General features: G+C 50.7%; 1 protein-coding gene across 1 annotated transcript in view; it reads left to right on the forward strand.

The window, feature by feature from the left end:
- Positions 1 to 14,272, forward strand: part of LOC139237770 (adhesion G protein-coupled receptor E3-like) — a 32,347-nt gene extending 18,075 nt beyond the window's left edge. The window contains exons 8-10 of the mRNA XM_070866954.1: positions 788 to 956; positions 9,733 to 9,831; positions 13,815 to 14,272. Of these exons, the coding sequence (XP_070723055.1) occupies positions 788 to 956; positions 9,733 to 9,831; positions 13,815 to 13,829 (283 nt within the window). The 3' untranslated portion in view covers positions 13,830 to 14,272. The remainder of the gene's footprint in view (positions 1 to 787; positions 957 to 9,732; positions 9,832 to 13,814) is intronic.
- Positions 14,273 to 22,337: the final 8,065 nt, after the last annotated feature.

A 22,337-nucleotide genomic window follows, 5' to 3' on the forward strand; every position in this document is an offset into this window, starting at 1 on the left:
AAAAGTCCTTCAAATGCGTAATGTACTGCAAGGTGTCTTAGCTCGGCGACATAACTCGCCACTTCCTGGCCTTCAGACCTTTTTTAGGGGTAGAACCGGTACCTTGCCATCAGAATGCTTTCCTTTGGGCTCAAATGCTCTCGGACCAGTGTGCACAAATCGTCGTACAATTTCTCTGTGGGTATCGTTGGAGTGAGCAGATTCTTCATGAGGCCATACGTTGGTGCCCCACAGACGGTGAGGAGGATCTCCCTTCATTTGGCAGCACTCTCTTCCGCATCCAGCTCGTTGGCCACGAAGTATTGGTCGAGTCGCTCCACAAAAGTTTCCCAATCATCTCCCTCCAAGAATTTCTTCAGGATGCCCACTGTTCTCTGCATCTTTGGGTTCGTTATCTGTATCTCGTTGCCAGTTGTTGTGTATGGAGAAAGAGTCAGACTGAACACTGTGAGCTCAAAGTAAAGTGTGACCTTAGTCTTTTATTGCAGGTCTTCAGAGAGCCTCTCCAACCTCTAAAGCCTCCTTAAATACCTGTACTCCCAAGGGATTATGGGATCCCTTTGGAGTCCAGGGGATGAGCCCTCTGCTGGCTGTACAGGGTAAATACAAGTATACATATATAACAATTATCTCGTGTTGGTTCTCTCACCACTTGCCGTAAGCCGAATGCTCAGGGCTCGGTCAGTGGTGGCATTACCGAGCCAGTCTTGGTGATGGCCGTTGAGGTCCTCCTGTGTCCTTGCTTTACCCCACAGTGCTTTACCTCACCCGTTTCTCTTTGTTGCAGGATGCTGACGTTTAAAGCCATTGCGCAGGTGTTTATCCTGGGTTGTACTTGGATTTTTGGATTGCTCCAGTTTCAGGTCGAAGCCGGGGTGATGGCCTATTTATTCACCATCGTCAACAGTTTCCAGGGCACCTTCATCTTCATCATTCTCTGTGTGTTAAATCCTAAGGTAGGGAATATCATCTCGTTCGATCACAAAGTGACTATCGGTGGTTAGTGGTGTGCCACAGGGATCGGTGCTGGGACCACAACTGTTCACAATATACATAGATGACCTGGAAGAGGGGACAGAGTGTAGTGTAACAAAATTTGCAGATGGCACTAAGATTAGTAGGAAAGCGGGTTGTGTAGAGGACACAGAAAGGCTGCAAAGAGATTTGGATAGGTTAAGCGAATGGGCTAAGGTTTGGCAGATGGAATACAATGTCGGAAAGTGTGAGGTCATCCACCTTGGGAAAAAAAACAGTAAAAGGGAATATTATTTGAATGGGGAGAAATTACAACATGCTGAGGTGCAGAGGGACCTGGGGGTCCTTGTGCATGAAACTCTTTTGAGTTTACCTGCAAAACATAAAACATTAAGACCATGCCACCCGACCTGGGTGACACAGCAGACATTTTCAAGGCCCCTTTTTTTTTTTTTAAATTATTTTTTTGGGTTTTTTTTGGGGCGCTAAAATCAAATTTTCCCAGTGCCCCCTATAAAAGGGAGGGGGACACTAAAAGCACCGGCAATTAAAACAAATTAACTTTAAAACGTAAAATCAAATTAAAATTTGGTTGCCGGGCGTGATGATGCACTCCAGTCCCTCCGGTGCCCACCTCTCGCGGAAGGCCGCGAGCGTACCGGTGGACACCGCGTGCTCCATCTCCAAGGACACCCTGGACCGGATGTAAGAGCGGAAGAGAGGCAGGCAGTCAGGTTGAACGACCCCCTTGACCGCCCGCTGCCTGGACCGGCTGATGGCACCCTTGGCCGTGCCCAGGAGCAGTCCTAAGAGGAGGCCTTCGGACCTACCCGCTCCCCTCCGCACAGGGTGCCCAAAGATCAGGAGAGTGGGACTGAAGTGCAGCCAGAATTTCAGGAGCAGCCCCTTCAAATAATGGAACAGGGGCTGCAACCTTGTGCACTCAATAAAAACATGGAACACGGACTCCTCCAGACCGCAGAAATTGCAGGCGGCCTGGGAGTCCGTGAACCGGCTTAAAAATTTGTTGCACGGCACTGCTCCGTGCACCACCCTCCAGGCCAAGTCCCCGATGAATAGTGGGAGGACCCCTGCGTAGAGTGCCCTCCATCGGGGACCCCCGCCTCCTCCGGACGGCAAAATGGTACGCCATGGCGTGTCCGGACGGCCGGCGAGGATGGCAAAGTTGAGGGTGTGCAGGAGCAGCCCGTACAGGAAACCCCTCCGCGCGGAACTGAAAGGCACGGAGGGGATTTCCCCGAGGCGGCTCAAGTTGTGAGGCGCCGGCCCCCGAGGGAGGTTCCGGGGTTTGGCGCCGATGAGGAATTCCGTCCGGACGGGGGTCAGTTCGGACGGGATCTTCCTTGTGCATGAATCCCAAAAAGCTAGTTTGCAGGTGCAGCAGGTAATCAGGAAGGCGAACGGAATGTTGGCCTTCATTGCGAGAGGGATGGAGTACAAAAGCAGGGAGGTCCTGCTGCAACTGTATAGGGTATTGGTGAGGCCACACCTGGAGTACTGCGTGCAGTTTTGGTCACCTTACTCAAGGAAGGATATACTGGCTTTGGAGGGGGTACAGAGATGATTCACTAGGCTGATTCCGGAGATGAGGGAGTTACCTTATGATGATAGATTGAGTAGACTGGGTCTTTACTCGTTGGAGTTCAGAAGGATGAGGGTTGATCTTACAGAAACATTTAAAATCATGAAAGGGATAGACAAGATAGAGGCAGAGAGGTTGTTTCCACTGGTAGGGGAGACTAGAACTAGGGGGCACAGCCTCAAATTACAGGGGAGCCAATTTAAAATCGAGTTGAGAAGGAATTTCTTCTCCCAGAGGGTTGTGAATCTGTGGAATTCTCTGCCCAAGGAAGCAGTTGAGGCTAGCTCATTGAATGTATTCAAGTCACAGACAGATAGATTTTTAACTAATAAGGGAATTAAGGATTACGGGGAGAGGGCGGGTAAGTGGAGCTGAGTCCACGGCCAGATCAGCCATGATCTTATTGAATGGCGGAGCAGGCTCGAGGGGCTAGATGGCCTACTCCTGTTCCTAATTCTTATGTTCTTATGATTGTTGTGAGCTGATAGGACAGGTACCATCCTGTGGAACCGATGTCCTTTCTTCGTTTTCCCTCTGCTGACAGAGCTGGTGGGTCCTGGGGGTTGGTTCCATGAGCCATCTCCAGTCCCTTGTCGGAGTGGCTGCTCTTTAGGCGGGAGGCCAGGCAGTGAATGCCGGCATAGTATTGGAGCAACAGCGTCAAGCTCTGTCCTTCCGTCATCAGACACCCGCTTTCCGACAGGGATCACTGAAAGGTGCTCGGGAGCGGGAGCGCCGGCTGATTGCTGCCCCTCTGGGCACTGAGGCCAACTGTAGCCCCCAGATTGTGCCCCGCCTGCGATCAGCAAGTGCAGTGCAGAGAAGGGACAGTACCTGTAACTTTCTGCAATAAACACTCTTTCAGAAAGTCACAGTCGGTGCTGAATATGATGAAGAGTTTTATTCTTATTTCGCACAAACATCTTCAATCTTTCCGACACATTCAGTTATAAGGCGGGCATCTCACAGAGGTGAGCTTTAGGAAGGAGGTGAAGGATTTGGAGAGGGTACAGGAGAGATTTACCAGAATAGTTCCAGGGATGAAGGATTACCGATACATGGATAGACTGGAGAAGCTGGACTTGTTCACCTTAGAGCAGAGAAGGCTAAGAGGAGATTTGATCGAGGGGTTCCAAATCATGAAAGGTTTCGACAGAGTAACTGTTTGCAATAGCTGAAGTCTCGGTAACCAGAGGGCATATAGTTAAGGTGATTGGCAAAAGAACCAGAGGCGACATGAGGAATGTCATGGTATGTAACACCACTGTATTACAGTATACACTCAACCTAGATGCACACCTTGACCACAAGGGGTGAACTTGTGGGAGACACTCCTTACCTGATCACACAGGTATAAAAAGGGAGGTCCCACGCAGGGTCATCATCTTTGGAGTCCTGTAAATAAAGAGTTAAGGTCACAGAGTGACCTTGTCCCCAGAATGTGCCTCGTGTGGTTTCATAATGTAGCATAAAGACTTTACATTGGCGACGAGAAAGGGGAATTCACGACCGACGAGAATGGCCACCGGTAGCACAGAGGAACGGTACTGTGTTGGGGAAGACTGGGACGATTTTGTCGAGAGGCTTCAGCAAAGCTTCGTTATGAAAGAATGGCTGGGGGATGCAGCGGCCAACAAGCGAAGGACTCATCTTTTGACCAGCTGCAGGACAAAGACTTACGCGCTCATGAAGGACTTACTAGCACCCAAAAATTTGGCAGACAAAACCTTTGAAGAACTTAGCAAATTGATCGGGGAGCACCTCAAACCGGCGAGTAGCATACATATGGCCCGACACAGATTCTACACCCACCGACGTCATGAAGGACAGAGCATATTGGACTTCGTAGCGGACCTCCGCCGTTTGGCCAACCTCTGTAACTTCAGAGACGCCTGCAGGGGGGAGATGCTAAGGGACTTCTTTATCGAGGGCATCGATCATGCGGGAATTTTCCGCAAATTAATTGAGACCAAGGATTTGACCTTGGAAACGGCGGCGTTGATGGTTCAAACTTTCATGGCGGGGGAGGAAGAGACGAAAATAATATACGCGCGCAATTCTGCCTCTAACGCGGCAATGGATCAGGGAGTCAACATCATCGATGCGACTCAGAACCCTGCAGGCAGGCAGGGGCAGTCCGACACTCCCCAAGCAGCAATAGACCCCAGAGTAGGACTTCAACAGAGACAATGGCAGGCTGAGCGGACATTCACGCCATCACAGTGGACAATGCGGCCCGGGATGGGGCCATTGACACCCACTAATAGGGTACTTAAGAGCAGTCAAAGGGACAATCAGCACGGAATGCCTGGCCATAGTCCCTTTGTTCCCAACAATGGAAACTTTAACTCATGCTGGAGGTGTGGGGGAAAACACTCAGCTAGATCTTGCAGATTTCAATAGTTTGTCTGTAGGAACCACAACCTCAGTGGCCACTTTGCTCGAATGTGCAGGATGCCTGCAACCAGACTAATATATGAGACGGATGGACCAGAAGAGTGTTCTTTGAGGCAGGATGACTTTTGGGGCAAATCGATGGATGCCAAGGTTCAGCGGGTCCATGTGGCAAATATTCACAGTTCATATACCAAAACGCCACCAATGATGATGATGAGGGTTTTATTAAATGGTATCCCAGTGCGCATGGAGCTGGACACTGGGGCCAGCCAGTCACTCATAGGCGTTCAGCAATTTGAGAAGCTATGGCCACTTAAAGCCAGTAGACCCAAATTAACATGTATTGAGACACAATTACGGACTTACACTAAAGAAATCATTCTGGTGCTAGGCAGTGCAATGTTGGCTGTCACACACAATGGGTTAGTAAATCGGCTGCCGCTCTGGATTGTCCCGGGCAATGGTCCCGCACTGTTGGGGAGGAGCTGGTTAGCCGAGATGAACTGGAAATGGGGGGATGTACACGCAGTGTCATCTGTGGAGTGAAGTTCGTGCTCACAAGTCCTACAACAATTCAATTCACTATTCCAACCTGGCGTCGGGACTTTCAAAGGCAGGCCAGTGCACCACAAAGCCAGAGCGGTGCCGTATGTGATGCGGGAAAAGATCGAGAGCGAATTGGACCGGCTGTTGAGAGAGGGCATCTTCTCGCCTGTTGAATTCAGTGACTGGGCAAGCCCCATTGTTCCCGTCCTAAAAGCGGATGGCTCTGTCAGGATCTGTGGCGACTACAAGGTCACCATTAATCGGGTGTCCCTAAAAGATCAATACTCACTCCCGAGAGCGGAGGACCTCTTCGCCATGCTGGCAGGCGGCGAGCTGTTCACCAAGTTGGACCTCACTTCAGCCTATACGACCCAGGAACTGGCCGACGAATCTAAACTACTGACCACCATCACCACGCACAAGGGACTGTTCATTTATAACAGGTGCCCATTTGGCATTCGATCAACGGCCGCGATTTTTCAAAGAAACGTGGAAAGCCTGCTTAAATCCATTCGTGGAACGATTGTATTCCAGGACGACATCCTCATCATGGGTCAAGACACCGAAGAACACCTCCACAACCTGGAGGAGGTGCTACGCCGACTGGACCGGGTAGGCCTGCGACTCAAGAAGTCTAAATGTGTGTTCTTAGCTCCTGAGGTTGAGTTTCTGGGCAGGAGCATTGCTGCTGATGGGATTCGGCCCACCGAATCCAAAACAGAGGCGATTCGACGAGCACCCAGGCCCTGCAACACATCAGAATTGCATTAATTCCTGGGACTGTTGAACTAGTTCGGGAACTTTCTGCCGAACTTTAGCACGTTGTTGGAGCCGCTACACGTGCCCCTGCGTAAAGGTTGCGATTAGTTTGGGGAGGACTGTCAGGAACGGGCTTTTGATCAGGCGCGAAACCTACTTTGTTCGAACAAGTTGTTGACCCTGTACGGCCCCTGTAAAAAATTGGTTCTGACATGTGATGCATCGTCCTATGGGGTTGGGTGCGTGTTGCAGCAGGGCAATGCTGAGGGTGAATGACAACCTGTGGCTTATGCTTCCATGTCGCTCACTCAAGCAGAACGGGGATATGGGATGGTCGAAAAGGAAACGCTTGCATGTGTCTATGGTATAAAAAAAATGCATCAGTACCTCTTTGGTAGGAAGTTTGAATTAGAGACAGACCACAAGCCATTAACATCCCTGTTGTCAGACAGCAAGGCTGTCAATGCCAACGCATCTGCTCGCATACAGCAATGGGCTCTCACGCTGGCTGCTTATGACTACTCCATCCGGCACCAGCCTGGCACTGAAAATTGCACTGACGCGCTCAGCAGTCTTCCACTGGCCACCACTGAGGGGGCAGCAGAGCAAAGCGCCGAGATGGTCATGGCTGTCGATGCCTTTGACAGCGTAGGCTCCCCCATCACAGCCCACCAGATCAAAATCTGGACAAACAGAGATCCCCTCCTATCCCTGATTAAGAAATGTGTCCTGACTGGGAATTGGGCGCCCGCACACGGAGCATGCCCTGACGAGGTCAGACCGTTCCACAGACGGATGGATGAGCTCTCCATCCAAGCCGACTGTCTACTATGGGGAAGACTGGTAGTTATGCCCCAGGAGGGCAGGGAGGCATTCATCAGGGAACTCCACAGCGAGCACCCAGGCATTGTGCTGATGAAGGCCATTGCCCGGTCACACGTTTGGTGGCCTGGAATTGATTCAGACCTGGAACAATGTGTTCGCAGTTGCATGACATGTGCCCAACTGGGTAATGCCCCCAGGAAGGTCCCGCTCAGCCCGTGGCCCTGGCCCACCAGGCCATGGTCACGCATTCATGTTGACGACGTGGGCCCGTTCATGGGAAAGATGTTCCTTATTGTGGTAGATGCGTACTCGAAATGGATCGAGTGCATCATTCTGAATTCATGCATGTCATCCACCACCGTGGAAAGCCTACGTGCGATCTTTGCAACCCATGGCTTGCCGGACATCCTGGTTAGTGATAATAGCCCATGGTTCACAAGCTACGAATTCTAAGAGTTTATGTCGGGCAATGACATCAACCACGTCAGGTCTGCGCCGCTCAAGCCGGCCTCCAATGGCCAGGCGGAACGTGCGGTCCAAATCATTAAGCAAGGTATGCTCAGGATTCAAGGACCCTCCCTACAATGCCGCCTATCGCATCTCCTGCTGGCCGAAAGATCCCGACCGCACTCGCTCACGGGGTCCCGCCCGCAGAGCTACTAATGAAAAGGACACTCAAAACTCGGTTGTCCCTCATTCACCCAGTCCTGACCGACATAGTTGAGGGCAAGCGCAAGTCACAAAACGAGTACCATGACCATAATTCGAGGGGGAGATGGAAAGAAATAAATGATCCTGCATTCGTCCTCAATCACGCCAATGGGGCCCAAATGGCTTGAGGGCACTGTAATTGACAAAGAGGGGAATAGGGTCATCGAGGTAAAACTCCACAATGGTCAGATATGCCGTAAGCATCTGGACCAAGTAAAAAAAAAAGGTTCAGCATCGACACGGAGGAACCTGAAGAAGACCATGAGATGGAGCTCACAACACCGCCAGTGAACGAGCAACATGAGCAATTAGAAGAATGCACAGTCCCTGCGGTCAGCCCGGACAGGCCGGAATCACCACAGGTGACAGACACTCACGTCAGTGTCCAACAACCAGAGCCCCATCTGCGGCGCTCCACGAGGGAGCGTAGACCACCTGAAAGATTAAACCTATGATCCCAATAAGACTTTGGGGGGGGGAGGTGATGTCACAAAGTAACACCACTGTATTACTGTATACACTCAACCTAGATGCACACCTTGACCACAAGGGGTGAACTTGTGGGAGACACTCCTTACCTGATCACACAGGTATAAAAAGGGAGGTCCCACGCAGGGTCATCGTCTTTGGAGTCCTGTGAATAAAGAGTTAAGGTCACAGAGAGACCTTGTCCCCAGAATGTGCCTCGTGTGGTTTCATACTGTAGAGTAAGGACTTTACAAGGAAAAGTGTATTTACGCAGCGAGTGGTTAGGATTTAGAATGCACGGCCTGAGAGGGCGGTGGATACAGATTCAGTAGCAGCCTTCAAAGGGGAATTAGATAAATACCTGAAGGAGAAAAAATTGCCGGGATATGGGGAAAGCGGTGGGGCGCGACGGGGGGTGGGGGTTGCATGGGGGAATGGGACTAACTGGTACACGGAGCATAGTGGTTATGTTACTGGATCCGTAATCCATAGGCCGGGACTAATGACCCGTGAGACTTGAGTTCAAAGCCCACCACAGCAGCTGGGGAATGTAAATTCAGTTAATGAAATAAAAAGTGAGTAAAGAAGTATCAGTAAAGAAACTCTTGAGTTGTTGTTTAAAACCCATCTGGTTCACCAATGTCTCTTTAGGGAGGGAAATCTGCCGCCCTAACCCGGTCTGGCCTATATGTGACTCCAAACCCACAGCAACGTGTTTGACTCTTAACTGCCCTCTGAAATGGCCCAGCGAGACACTCAGTTGTATAAAACGACTCACCACCACCTGCTCGGGGACAATTAGGGATGAGCAATAAATGCTGGCCTTGCCGGCGATGCCCGCATCCCATGAATGAATTTTTAAAAACTGGTTTGCTCTACGAAAAAGCCGGCACAGACTCGATGGGCCGAATGGCCTCCTTCTGTTCCGTTCTATTCAACAATTCCAAGAAGAGTTACAATAAGCAGAGGAAGTGTAATTTATCACAGGAAGTATCAGTTTTGACCAGCGATATTTGTAAAGAATGACTTGTGTATTTATATAGTGCCTTTGATGACCTCAGGGCAAATCAAAGTGCTTCACGGCCAATGAAACACTTTTGAAGTGTAGTCACTGTATAAATTAACTGTATTTAAATGTTATACTTAGAGCAGGTAGACTCTTGTAATGTATGTACCCGTGACTATGCTCGCAGGTTGGTAGAGCGGTTGAAGTATGAGTGACTCAGACAGTCACGTGATGTTCACATGTCTCAATAAAACCCCAACCAGTTGGGTTCGGGGGATCCACGGTGAGGCAGGTGGTTGTGAGCCTGGTGGATGAACTGGTAATGTGTAGTGTGAATGTTAAACATTTGCTAATAAACCAACTAGTTCTTAATAGCTTTTAATTGTTCCCATTCGGTTACATATCACCGCAGTGCTGACTGTGTGTTGTATCTTGCCTTAAGGTGAGGGCCGAGTACCGGAAATGGTTTGCCAAGACGTTCAGAGCAAAGGACAGGTCGGCTTCACCGGAGGATATAGGCACCACAATGACAGCCATGTCGGTAAGTGGGTCTCGGCTGATATCACAGAATCTTAGAGTCGTACCGCACAGCAGGAGGCCATTCGACCATCGTCCTGTAACGGCTCTTTGAAAGAGATGTCCAAATAGTCCCACTCCCTACCCCCTCTCTTTCCCCATAACCCTGCAAATATTTCCTTTTTCAAGTAAATATCTAATTCCCTTTTGAAAGTTACTATGGGCCCAAGTTTCCACACGATAAAAAACGGGCGCCCCTCCGAGCTGGGCGCCCGTTTTTCGCGCCTAAAACAGCGCCGGAAAAAAAACTCGTGATTCTGGAGCGCTTTGCAGCTCCTTGTCTGTTTGGCGCGGCGCCCAGGGGGGCGGAGCCTACACTCGCGCTGATTTTGTAAGTGGGAGGGGGCGGGTACCATTTAAATTAGTTTTTTTCCGACCGGCAATGCTGCGCACGTTGGAGCGTTCGCGCACGCGCAGTGTGAAGGAAACAGTGGCACTCGGCCATTTTTGTAGTTCTTTGTAGCTGTTTCATTTATTAACATTTTTTAATAAAAGCACATTGCCATCAGCACATCGGCACTGAGGCTTCTCGCAGCCTTCTCACTGTCCCCTTCCCCCGCCCCCGCGGGAACGAACGGACACCTCCCCCCCCACCCCCGCAGGAACGAACGGACACCTCCTCCCCCCCCCCGCGGGAACGAACGGACACCTCCTCCCCCCCCCCGCGGGAACGAACGGGCCCCTCCTCCCCCCCCCCGCGGGAACGAACGGGCCCCTCCTCCCCCCCCCGCGGGAACGAACGGACGTCTCCTCCCCCTCCCCCCCCGCGGGAACGAACGGGCCCCTCCTCCCCCCCCCGCGGGAACGAACGGACGTCTCCTCCCCCTCCCCCCCCGCGGGAACGAACGGACGCCTCCTCACCCCCCCCGCGGGAACGAACGGGCGCCTCCTCACCCCCCCCCCGCGGGAACGAACGGACGTCTCCTCCCCCCCCCCCGCGGGAACGAACAGGCGTCTCCTCCCCCTCCCCCCCCGCGGGAACGAACGGGCGCCTCCTCACCCCCCCCGCGGGAACGAATGGGCGCCTCCTCACCCCCCCCGCGGGAACGAACGGACGTCTCCTCCCCCCCCCCCCCGCGGGAACGAACGGGCGCCTCCTCACCCCCCCCGCGGGAACGAACGGACGTCTCCTCCCGCCCCCCCCCCGCGGGAACGAACGGGCGCCTCCTCACCCCCCCCGCGGGAACGAACGGGCGCCTCCTCACCCCCCCCGCGGGAACGAACGGACGTCTCCTCCCCCCCCCCCCCCCGCGGGAACGAACGGGCGCCTCCTCACCCCCCCCCGCGGGAACGAACGGACACCTCCTCCCCACCCCCCCCGCGGGAAGAACGGGCGTCTCCCCCTCCCCCCCCCGCGGGAACGAACGGGCGTCTCCCCCCCCCCCGCGGGAATGAACGGGCACATCCTCCCCCTCCCCCCCCCGCGGGAATGAACGGGCACATCCTCCCCCTCACCCCCCCCCGCGGGAACGAACGGACACCTCCTCCCCACCCCCCCCGCGGGAAGAACGGGCGTCTCCCCCTCCCCCCCCCGCGGGAACGAACGGACACCTCCTCCCCCTCCCCCCCGCGGGAACGAACGGACACCTCCCCCTCCCCCCCGCGGGAACGAACGGGCGTCTCCCCCCCCCCCGCGGGAATGAACGGGCGCCTCCTCCCCCCCCCGCGGGAACGAACGGGCGTCTGGTTTATTTAATCTTTTCTTTGCTTATAAATGTTTATTCAGGTTGGATTTATTTGTATAATACTTGTAGAAGTATAAATAAGGATTTATTGTAGAATTTAATGAGTTCCCTTCCCCCCCACCTCGTTCTGGAAGCCTAATTTGTAACCTGCACCTAATTTTTTAATGTGTAGAGCAGGTTTTTTCAGTTCTACAAAAATCTTCACTTGCTCCATTCTCAGTTAGTTTGGAGTACGTTTTCACTGTGGAAACTTTGAAATCAGGCGTCAGTGGCCGGACACGCCCCCTTTTGAAGAAAAAATTCTGTTCCAAAGTAGAACTGTTCTACCTGACTAGAACTGCAGAAAAGATTTCTAAGATATTCCGTTCTCCAACAGTTGCTCCTAAAAATCAGGCGCAAATCATGTGAAAACTTGGGCCCTATCTGCTTTCAGGCATTGCGTTCCAGATCACAGCAACTCGCTGCGTTAAAAAAAATATTTCTCCTCATCTTCCCCCCGCCTGGTTCTTTTGCCATTTATCTTAAATTTGTGTCCTCTGTTTACCGACCCTCCTGCCACTGGAACCATCTGATCCCTATCGACTCCATCAAAACCCCCTCATGATTTTGAGCACCTCTGTTAAGTCTCCCCTTAACCTTATCTGCTCTGAAGGAGAACAATCCCAGCTTCTCCAGTCAAGTCAAAAACACAATAGTCGGGTTGTTAGCCGAAGCGCTGCCTTCAATATTCAGACTCTGCTGTCCTCAGCTGACCCTACATCTTGTCTTCACACGTCAACATCGCCTTCCGTTACCCATTGGTCGGTTACAATGACCCAATCACTGGGGTTTCTGTTACTTCTCTCCTCATCTCTGTCGCCAGCTTCTATCTGCAGCCTCACCGAGGGGAAGTCCGGGGCAGAAAGATGCTCCTGTGATAACAAAAGGCCACATTCTGCATCTCAACACAAGCTGCACTTCCCCCATCGCTGGCTGAAGGCTCTGACTGGCCCAATCCACGGAGCGGCTGAATGTGAAGATTTGTATTTTGGGGCTGTCTGCGTTCGGTATATATTAGATATTTGAGTCGTTGTGAAATGTTGCTTGGGATACGTACAGCACAAAAACAGGCCATTCCGCCCAACAGGTCCCTGCCGTGTTTATGCTCCACACGTGCCTCCTCCCACTCCCCTTCATCTCACATCCTTCCATTCCTTTCTCCCTCATGTGTTTATCCAGCTTCCCCTTAAATGCATCTATGTTATTCATCTCAACCACTCCCCGTGGTAGCGAGTTCCACATTCTCACCACTCTCTGAGTAAAGAAGTTTCTCCTGAATTCCTGATTGAATTTATTAGTGGTGATCTTATATTTTTAAAACAGATGGTTGAACCTGTAGAGGCAGCAAAAGATTATTCTCTTCATCACAACCTTGTTTTGTTTCTATGGCGATGATGAGTGACTTTCTGACCTCTCACTTTGGTTTGTCCTGTGCTGTAAATTGGCTGACCTCTGCCCTCTCCCTACACCCCACCCTTGCACTGTGTCAGGAATTTACAGCAACTTCCCCCACTCACTGCTCACAATGGGGCCCAAACGCAGGTCTGGTGACCACTTTGCCAACTCTGTCCTGTCCGCACATGGTCCTGAGCCCCGAGCGTCCCACCACCTCAGCCCCCAATCCCCTGCCCAACCGTTCCTCCTTTAGCCGCCTACATTGTTCCTCAACCCAGCTCAATGTGACCTCGAGGGTCAGTGGGCCAGAAATCCGATGCATTTTTGCCTCCCGTTAGAACAGCGATGGCAGCGTCTCCCGCCATATTGGACAGGAGCATAGCGACGGTGTTACGGGGTAAGTATTCATTGACCCACCGGCAATAGACGGCCTCCGCAATATGTTATCAGCATCGCCTGTGTAGTTGGGGCCTGTGGTGATGGTGAGCGGTTCAATGGCCCGATATAGGTGGCCGCCCTGTGATCAGTGTGGGCGGTTTAAATGGTTGGGATGGTACCCAGATATTCCAGTCGGTGTTCTTTTAATGCTGCTATTAACTCATCTATTTAAACGGATTCACGGTAATTCGGAGTTCTGAGCCTGCGGCCTTTGTGAACTTTGACCTACTGTGCAGTAGGCCTCAGGCCTCTCCCTCGGTTTCTCACTGACCCCGCGCTCCGGTCTTGTTTCTCTGTATCGGGTTCCCTCCGACCAAATCCCGCGCCCTCGGCTTGTTTTGTGGCCCGGATAACTCACTGAACACAAGAATTTATTCCCCTGTTGATGCAGAGCTTGGAGCATTGAAGAAGCTGCTCCCCGCTCAGTGGCTGAGAAACATCGACCTGACGGCTGGAGAAGTGAAGACCATCATCCTCTCTGCCGCAGTGAGGCCAACGGACTTTGCAACGATGCTGGAACTGTCCCACACAGAAATACGGAGAAGTTACAGCACGGGAACAGGCCCTTCGGCCCATCCAGTCGGTGCCGGCGTTTGCCCAACGCAGCAGCAAACGGTGCCAGTCACATTTACCCACTTTGTTCCAACCCTCCCATTGACCCACATTCCTTCAGCCACTTGTCCAACCCCATCTCGAATGTGGTATATAGCCACTTACCTTCTGGATCCAGGAGGGAGGTATAGAGCCACTTACCCGCTGGATCCAGGAGGGAGGTATCTAGCCACTTACCCCCAGGATCCAGGAGGGAGGTATATAGCCACTTACCCCCAGGATCCAGGAGGGAGGTATTTAGCCACTTACCCCCTGGATCCAGGAGGGAGGTATTTAGCCACTTACCCCCAGGATCCAGGAGGGAGGTATATAGCCACTTACCCCCTGGATCCAGGAGGGAGGTATTTAGCCACTTACCTCCTCGATCCAGCAGTTCCCTGCCTTGCTTTAGCTGCCGGGTTTCACGAATTGTGTGAAAAGTGAGTTGGAGGCGGGATCAGGTCAGGAATCCCATTTATAACAATTTAACTTCCCCCTCCCGTGCTCTAAACCTACCTGTTTTCCTTGTTTAAAATTCCCCCCTGAGCATTCTATCCAACCTGTCCCCAGCCTTTCATAATTTAAAATATTTCTATTGTGTGAACATCGGAGCAGGAGGAGGCCATTCAGCCCCTCGAGCCTGCTCCACCATTCGATTAGATCACGGCTGATCTGCACCTCACTCCATTTACCCACCTTGCTCCATATCCCTTGATACCCTTACCCACCCAAAATCTATCGATCTCAGGCTTGAAAATTTCAATTGGACCCCAGAATCCGCGACCTTTTGGGGGCAGAGAGTTCCTGATTCCCTCTGTGTGGAACAAGTGCTTCCTGATTTCACTCCTGAACGGCCTGGCTCTAATTGTAAGATTGTGCCCCCTTGTTCTAGGTCCACCAGAGGAATTCATTTCTCTCTCTCTACCCTATTTTAAAGACCTCAATATATTTAAGGTGGAGATAGACAGCTTTCTGAACGACTGGGGAGTCAAGGGTCATGGGGAGCAGTCAGGGAAGTGGAGTTGAGGCCAAGATCAGATCAGCCATGATCTTATTGAATGGCGGAGCAGGCTCGAGGGGCCTGATGGCCTACTCCTGCTTCTATTTCTTATGTTCTTATGCTGAATGAAAAGGATTGAAAATGCCAAAAAGCTGAAATAAAGATCTACCTTCTATAAAATAATCTGTTTCTTTGACATTAAAACACAGCAGGTTCACAGAGAGAGAGATGCTCCCCACCTTGGTCAGTGTTCCAACTCACAACTCGGAACGATCGATTGGTCTGCTTGGGGAGACAGAGCGGTTAATTCTTCGCTGACCTCCCTCTTGGGCTTCTCTTCTGCTCCCTCTCTCCCTTTCAGTATAAAATGGCGATGTTTATACTCTCGAGGCTGCTGTACTAACAGCTCCTGATAGCGTTCTCCCACCTCACGGGTTTAGAGGACAGGTCACCTGTTTCCCCCATTTCCCTGTCCTTCCAAAGTACGGAAAGTCTTGAACTGAGGTGACAGACATGTCCTTTTAACCAGACATCGTGGTGTTTCAGCTGTGGCTCAGTGGGTAGCACACCTGCCTCTGAGTCAGAAGGTTGTAGGAACTCCAGGGACTTGAGCACATAAATCTAGGCTGACAATCCCAGGGCAGTGCTGGGGGAGCACTGCACTGCACTGTCGGAGGTGCCGTCTCTCAGATGTTACTGAGGCCTCGTCTGCTCTCTCATTGGATGTAAAAGTTCCCGTGGCACTATTTTGAAGAGCAGGGGAATTATCCCTGGTATCCTGGCCAATATTTATCCCTCAATTAATATAACAAAAAACAGATTATCTGGTCATTATCACATTGCTGTTTGTGGGAGCTTGCTGTGCGCAAATTGGCTGCCGGGTTTCCCGCATTACAACAGTGTCTACACTCCAAAAGTACTTCATTGGCTGTAAAGCGCTTTGGGACGTCCGGTGATTGTGAAAGGCGCTTTCTGTCGGGTTGTCAATCCCCCAGATATCCCTAGAGTCTCCAGGAATTGAAGATTAATCTTCAGGACACTGCTGGGATAGAAATCATAGGGGCGTTAAAAAAGCATATTTATTTTCTTGAACACTTCCATTTATTAGTTATAAAAATATCAGCGATGAGAAGAAAGACTGGATCAACCAATTGGATAATGAAGAATCTGAGCTTTCCAATTGGCTGCGAGAAGGCGGGGCACCATGGTGATGGACGTGTTGGACAACCAATGGCAGGAGTGTGGGGGCTGGATGGATCGTGGCGGATGGGGGCGGGAGCTCGGACGATGAAGCCTCCAAAACTATGTCCAGCCAGATTTGCCGACCTGATCATGGACAGTCAGCAAGGACCATTGTGCATTCTGGGGCACAGCAGTTGGGAACAGTTCTGCGTTTCTCGGCTGTCCTTTATGTTTGAAAAGCCTACATTGAAAAGTCTTAAATCCTTCATCCCAAACCACTTGGCTTTCCCAGGAAAGCAGATGCAGAGAGACTCCTGCAGTAATGTGCGTGTTTTTGAACCCATTTGTAATGTTTGGGAGACATTGCATCGAATGTACAGCACGGATAAAGGCCATTCAGACCAACGGGACCGTGCCAGTGTTTATGCTCCACACGAGCCTCCTCCCACCCCTCTTCATCTAACCCCATCAACATAACCTTCTCCCTCGTGTGTTTATCCAGCTTCCCCTTAAATGCATCGATCATATTCGCCTCAACCACTCCCTGTGGCAGCGAGTTCCACATTCTCACCGCTCTCTGGGTGAAGAACTTTCACCTGAATTCCCGATTGTATTCATTATAACAACAACACCAACAACTTGTATTTATATAGCACCTTTAAGGTAGTGAAACATCCCAAGATGTTCCACAGGAGTATTATGTGATAATAATTTAACACCGAGCCGCATAAGTAGAAATTACCGCAGGTGACCAAAAGCTTGGTCAAAGAGGTAGGTTTTAAGAAGTGCCTTGAAGGAGGAAAGAGAGGCAGAGAGGTTTAGGCAGGGAGTTCCAGAGCTTGGGGCCTGGGCAACAGAAGGCATGGCCACCAATGGTTGAGTGATTATAATCAGGTAACTATCTTGTATTCAGATGTACATATTGGTGACTATCTTAGTTGGCTCCTCGCTTTGGTCTCCCCCACTTCTCTCCATGTCTACTCTATCAAACCCTTACATAATCTTAAAAATCTCTGTCGGGTCCCCCTCGCCCCCTTAGCTGTATTAAATATAATAAAACTGTTACATTTATCTCGAGCTGTAGATATTCAGGGGAAATGAGTTTTAGAAAAGGACAAAGTCAAGATGGAGAATGTTTCCTTATTAAAAACAAAGATGGAGACAGGGGTACAGCTTTCTATAAGAACACAGTCGGGTTGGTTGCTAAATAAATTAGCCATGATGCTGAAGGTTCTCGGTGATAATCGCTCCATTGGTCGAAGAGGTACAATGAGTATTCAAATTTAAACTGCAGCATCTGCCAATCAGATGGAAAGATGTGGTTACAATTCTAGTCGGGTGTCAGTGGTGGCACTCTCGCCTCGGAGTCAGAATATCGTGGCTTCAAATCCCCCTATTGAGACTTGAGCGCATAATCTAGGCTGACACTCCCAGTGCAGTGCTGAGGGAGCGCTGCACTGTCGGAGGTGCCGTTTTTCAGTTGAGACTTAAAACCGAGGCCCCGTCCGCTCCTCAGATGGACGTAAAAGATCCCGTGGCACTATTTCGAAGAAGAGCAGAGGAGATATCCCTGGTGTCCTGGGGCTAATATTTAGCCTTCATCCAATATCACTAAAAGCAGATTACCTGGTCATTATTACATTACTGGTTGTGGGAGCTTGCTGTGCATAAATTGGCTGCCACGTTTCCAACAATAACTACACTTCAAAAGTACTTCATTGGCTGTCAAGCAGCTTTGGGACATCCAGAGGTTGTGAAAGACGCTACATAAATGCAAGTCTTTCTTTATATCTACAGAACTAATCACTGTGATGAGCGCGGTGGGTAAGAAAAGCGACCAATAAACAAGCAGCAAGTACCACAAATGGAGCAAATCTTTCTAGTCCTTCAAAATAGGAAACTTCTGCATTTTAAACCATTTGGTTCCTTAAATTACAGTACAGATTGAACCTCCCTTGTCCAGAACTCTCTTATCCAGAACCACCCCTCGTCCAGAACCATTCCCGGCCACCGGGTGGCGCATGCGCAGAACTCCGACATGAACATATTGTAGTCCTTCCTCGCTGCCGACTCCCGCAATCGCTGGCCTGACCCAGTGATCCACAGCCCCACCACACCCGCCCCACCCCCACCCCACAATCTCTCTGCCGAACCCCCAGCCCCAAACCAGCCAGCCCCGATATCTCCTTGCTCAGTACCTGTACCATCCAATTTAACGTGACCACCCCTCGTCTGGAAAAATCCCTTATCCAGCACAGGTTAGGTCCCGAGGGTTCCGGCTAAGGGAGGTTCAACCTGTACAAGTTCATGAAGTACTTGAAAAATAAACTAAAGGCCTATTTCAATTTAACAACTACAACAACTTGTATTTATATAGTGCCTTTAATGTAGTAAAATATCCCAACCTGTTATGAGGGAAAACATTTGTCATCGAGTCACTTAAGGAGAAATTAGAGCAGGTGCTTGGTCACAGAGGTAGGGTTTAAGGAGCGTCTTAAAGGAGGAAAGAGAGGTAGAGAGGCGGAGAGGTTTAGGCAGAGAGTTCCGGAGCTTGTGGCCTAGGCAACAGAAGACAAGGCCACCAATAGTTGAGCGATTATAATCAGGGATGCTCAACAGGGCAGAATTAGAGGAGTGCAGACATCTCGGGGGGGTTGTGGGGCTGGAGGAGATTACAGAGATAGGGAGGGGTGAGGCCCATGGGGGAATTTGAAAACAAGGATGAGATTTTTTTTGAAATCAAGAAAGGAAGGGAAGCATTCATCAGGGAACTCCACAGCGAGCACCCTGGCATTGTGCTAATGGAGGCCATTGCCCAGTCACATGTATGGTGGCCGGGGATTGACTCAGACCTGGAACACTGGGTTCACAGGTGCATGACGTGTGCCCAGCTGGGCAATGCCCCCAGGGAGGCCCCGCTCAGCCCGTGGCCCTGGCCCACATGGACTATGCGGGGCCGTTCATGGGAAAAATCTTCTTGATTGTAGTCGATGCATACTCGAAATGGATCGAGTGCATCATATTAAACTCATGCACGACATCCATCACCGTGGAGCGTCTGCGCACGGTTTTCGCGACCCACGGCTTGCCGGACATTCTGGCCAGCGACAATGGCCGGTGTTTCACCAGTCATGAATTCCAGGAGATTATGTCGGGTAATGGCATTAAACACGTCTAGACGGCACCGTTCAAGCCGGCTTCCAATGGCCAGGCAGAACGTGCGGTCCAAGTCATAAAACAAGGCAAGCTCCGTATCCAGTGACCCTCTCTTCAGTACCGCCTACCGCGCCTCCTGCTGGCCTATAGGTCCCGGCCGCACTCGCTCACGGGAGTCCCTCCAGCGGAACTCCTCATGAAACGCACGCTCAAAATGCGGCTGATCCTCATTCACCCAAGCCTGGCAGACATTGTTGAGGGCAAGCGGCAGTCCCAAACCGAGTGCCATGATTGAAACTCAAGGGGGAGGTGTATAGAAATGGATGACCCGGTATTTGTGCTTAACCATGCACTAGGACCCAAGTGGCTTGAGGGCACCGTAATTAGTAAAGAGGGAAATAGGGTCATCGTGGTCAGACTGAACAATGGGCAGATATGCCGCAAACATCTGGACCAGGTAAAGAAAAGGTTCAGCATGGACACTGAGGAACCTGAAATAGACCATGGGATGTCAACCACACCACTGCCAGTGAACGAGCAACAAGGACAGTCAACAGCATGCACAGTCCCTACGGCCAGCCCGGACAGGCCGGAACCAACTCAGGCGACAGAGACGCATGTCACGGCTCAACCACCGGAGCCACAACTGCGGCGCTCCACGAGAGAGCGTCGACCGCCTGAAAGACTCAATCTTTGACCCAAAGACATTGGAGGGGGAGGTGATGTCATGTTTGTAACCTTCAGAAACTGTAGCCAATATGTAACAACATTGTACACTGTACACAACTGTGAAATACACACCTTGACCACAGGGGGTGAACTTGTGGGAGACACTCCTTACCTGGTCAGCCAGGTACTTAAAGGGAGGTTCCACGCAGGCTCAGCACTCCTTGGTCCGGGCAATAAAGGTGCAGGTCATGTAGTGACCTTGTCTGCAGTATATGCCTTGTGTGAATATGTTCTAGAGTTAGGAACTCTACATACGCAGCGAATGGTTAGGATTTAGAATGCACGGCCTGAGAGGGCAGTGGATACAGATTCAGTAGCAGCCTTCAAAAGGGAATTGGATAAATACTTGAAGGAGAAAAAATTGCCGGGATATGGGGAAAGGGCGGTGGGGCGCAGCGGGGGGTGGGAATGTGACTAACTGGTACACAGAGCATAGTGGTCATGTTACTGGACCCGTAATCCACAGGCCGGGACTAATGACCCGTGAGACTTGAGTTCAAAGCCCACCACTGCAGCTGGGGAATGTAAATTCAATTAATGAAATAAAAAGTTAGTAAAGAAGTATCTGTAAAGAAACTCTTGGGTTGTAAAAACCCAACTAGTTCTCTAATGTCCTTTAGGGAAGGAAATCTGCCACCCTTACCCAGTCCGGGCCTATCTGTGACTCCAGACCCACAGCAACATGTTTGACCCTTAACTGCCCTCTGAACTGGCCCAGCGAGACACTCAGTTGTATAAAACGACTCACCACCACCTTCTCGAGGGCAATTAGGGATGGGCAATAAATGCTGGCCTTGCCGGCGACGCCCACATCCGATGAATGAATTTTTTTTTAATGGATTGCCCTTGGAATGAGCCGGCACACACTCGATGGGCCGAATGGCCTCCTTCTGTTCTGTTCTATTTTACCATTCTAAGGAGAGTTACAATAAGCAGAGGAAGTGTCATTTATTGCAGGAAATATCAGTCGCAGGGGTTTTGACCGGCGATATATATAACAAAAGACTTGTATTTATATAGCGCCTTCACGACCTCAGGACAACTCACAGTGCTTCATGGCCAATGAAGTTAACTATACTTAAATTTTATACCAAGAGCAGGTTGACTCCTGTAATGTATGTACCTGTGATGATGTTCACAGATTGGTGGAGCTGTTAATTGTGACTGGCTTAGCCAGTCACGTGATGTTCACAAGACTCAATAAAACCCCAGCCAGTTGGGTTCGGGGGATCCACAATGAGGCAGGTGGTTGTGAGCCTGGTGGATGAACTGGTAAAGTGTAGTATGATTGTTAAACCTTTGCTAATAAACCAACTAGTTCTTAATCGCAATGTGTTGCTATGAATTCTTAAGGAAAGAATCCATGAAGCAAATACATTACAACTCCGAACGATTTAATGTGACAAGGATCGAGATACATTGTGAGTTTTAATGTTCACCGGAGGATAAAGGCACCACAATGACAGCCATGTCAGTAAGTGGGTCTCGGCTGATATCACAGATTCTTAGAGTCGTACCGCACAGCAGGAGGCCATTCGACCCATCGTCCTGTCCCACTCCCCACCCTGCCACCCCCGCTCTGTCCCCTTAGCCTGGCAAATATTTCCTTTTTCAAGTATTTATCCAATTCCCTTTGAAAGTTACTATTGAATCTGCCTCCACCACCAATTCAGGCATTGCGTTCCAGATCACAGCAACTCGCTGTGTATAATATTTCTTCTCATCTTCCGCCCCCCCCCCTGCTTCTTTTGCCATTTATCTTAAATTTGTGTCCTCTGTTTACCAACCCTCCTGCCACTGGAACCATCTGATCCCTATCTACTCTATCAAAACCCCCTCATGATTTTGAGCACCTCTGTTAAGTCTCCCCTTAACCTTATGTGCTCTGAAGGAGAACAATCCCAGCTTCTCCAGTCAAGTCAAAAACACAATAGTCGGGTTGTTAGCCGAAGCGCTGCCTTCAATATTCAGACTCTGCTGTCCTCAGCTGACCCTACGTCTTGTCTTCACACGTCAACATCGCCTTCCGTTACCCATTGGTCGGTTACAGTGACCCAATCACTGGGGTTTCTGTTACCTCTCTCCTCATCTCTGTCGCCAGCTTCTATCTGCAGCCTCACCGAGGGGAAGTCCGGGGCAGAAAGATGCTCCTGTGACAACAAAAGGCCACATTCTGCATCTCAACACAAGCTGCACTTCCCCCATCGCTGGCTGAAGGCTCTGACTGGCCCAATCCACGCACCGGCTGAATGGGAA

Source organism: Pristiophorus japonicus, chromosome 24 (genome assembly GCF_044704955.1).
Source record: "Pristiophorus japonicus isolate sPriJap1 chromosome 24, sPriJap1.hap1, whole genome shotgun sequence".
Taxonomy (NCBI): domain Eukaryota; kingdom Metazoa; phylum Chordata; class Chondrichthyes; family Pristiophoridae; genus Pristiophorus; species Pristiophorus japonicus.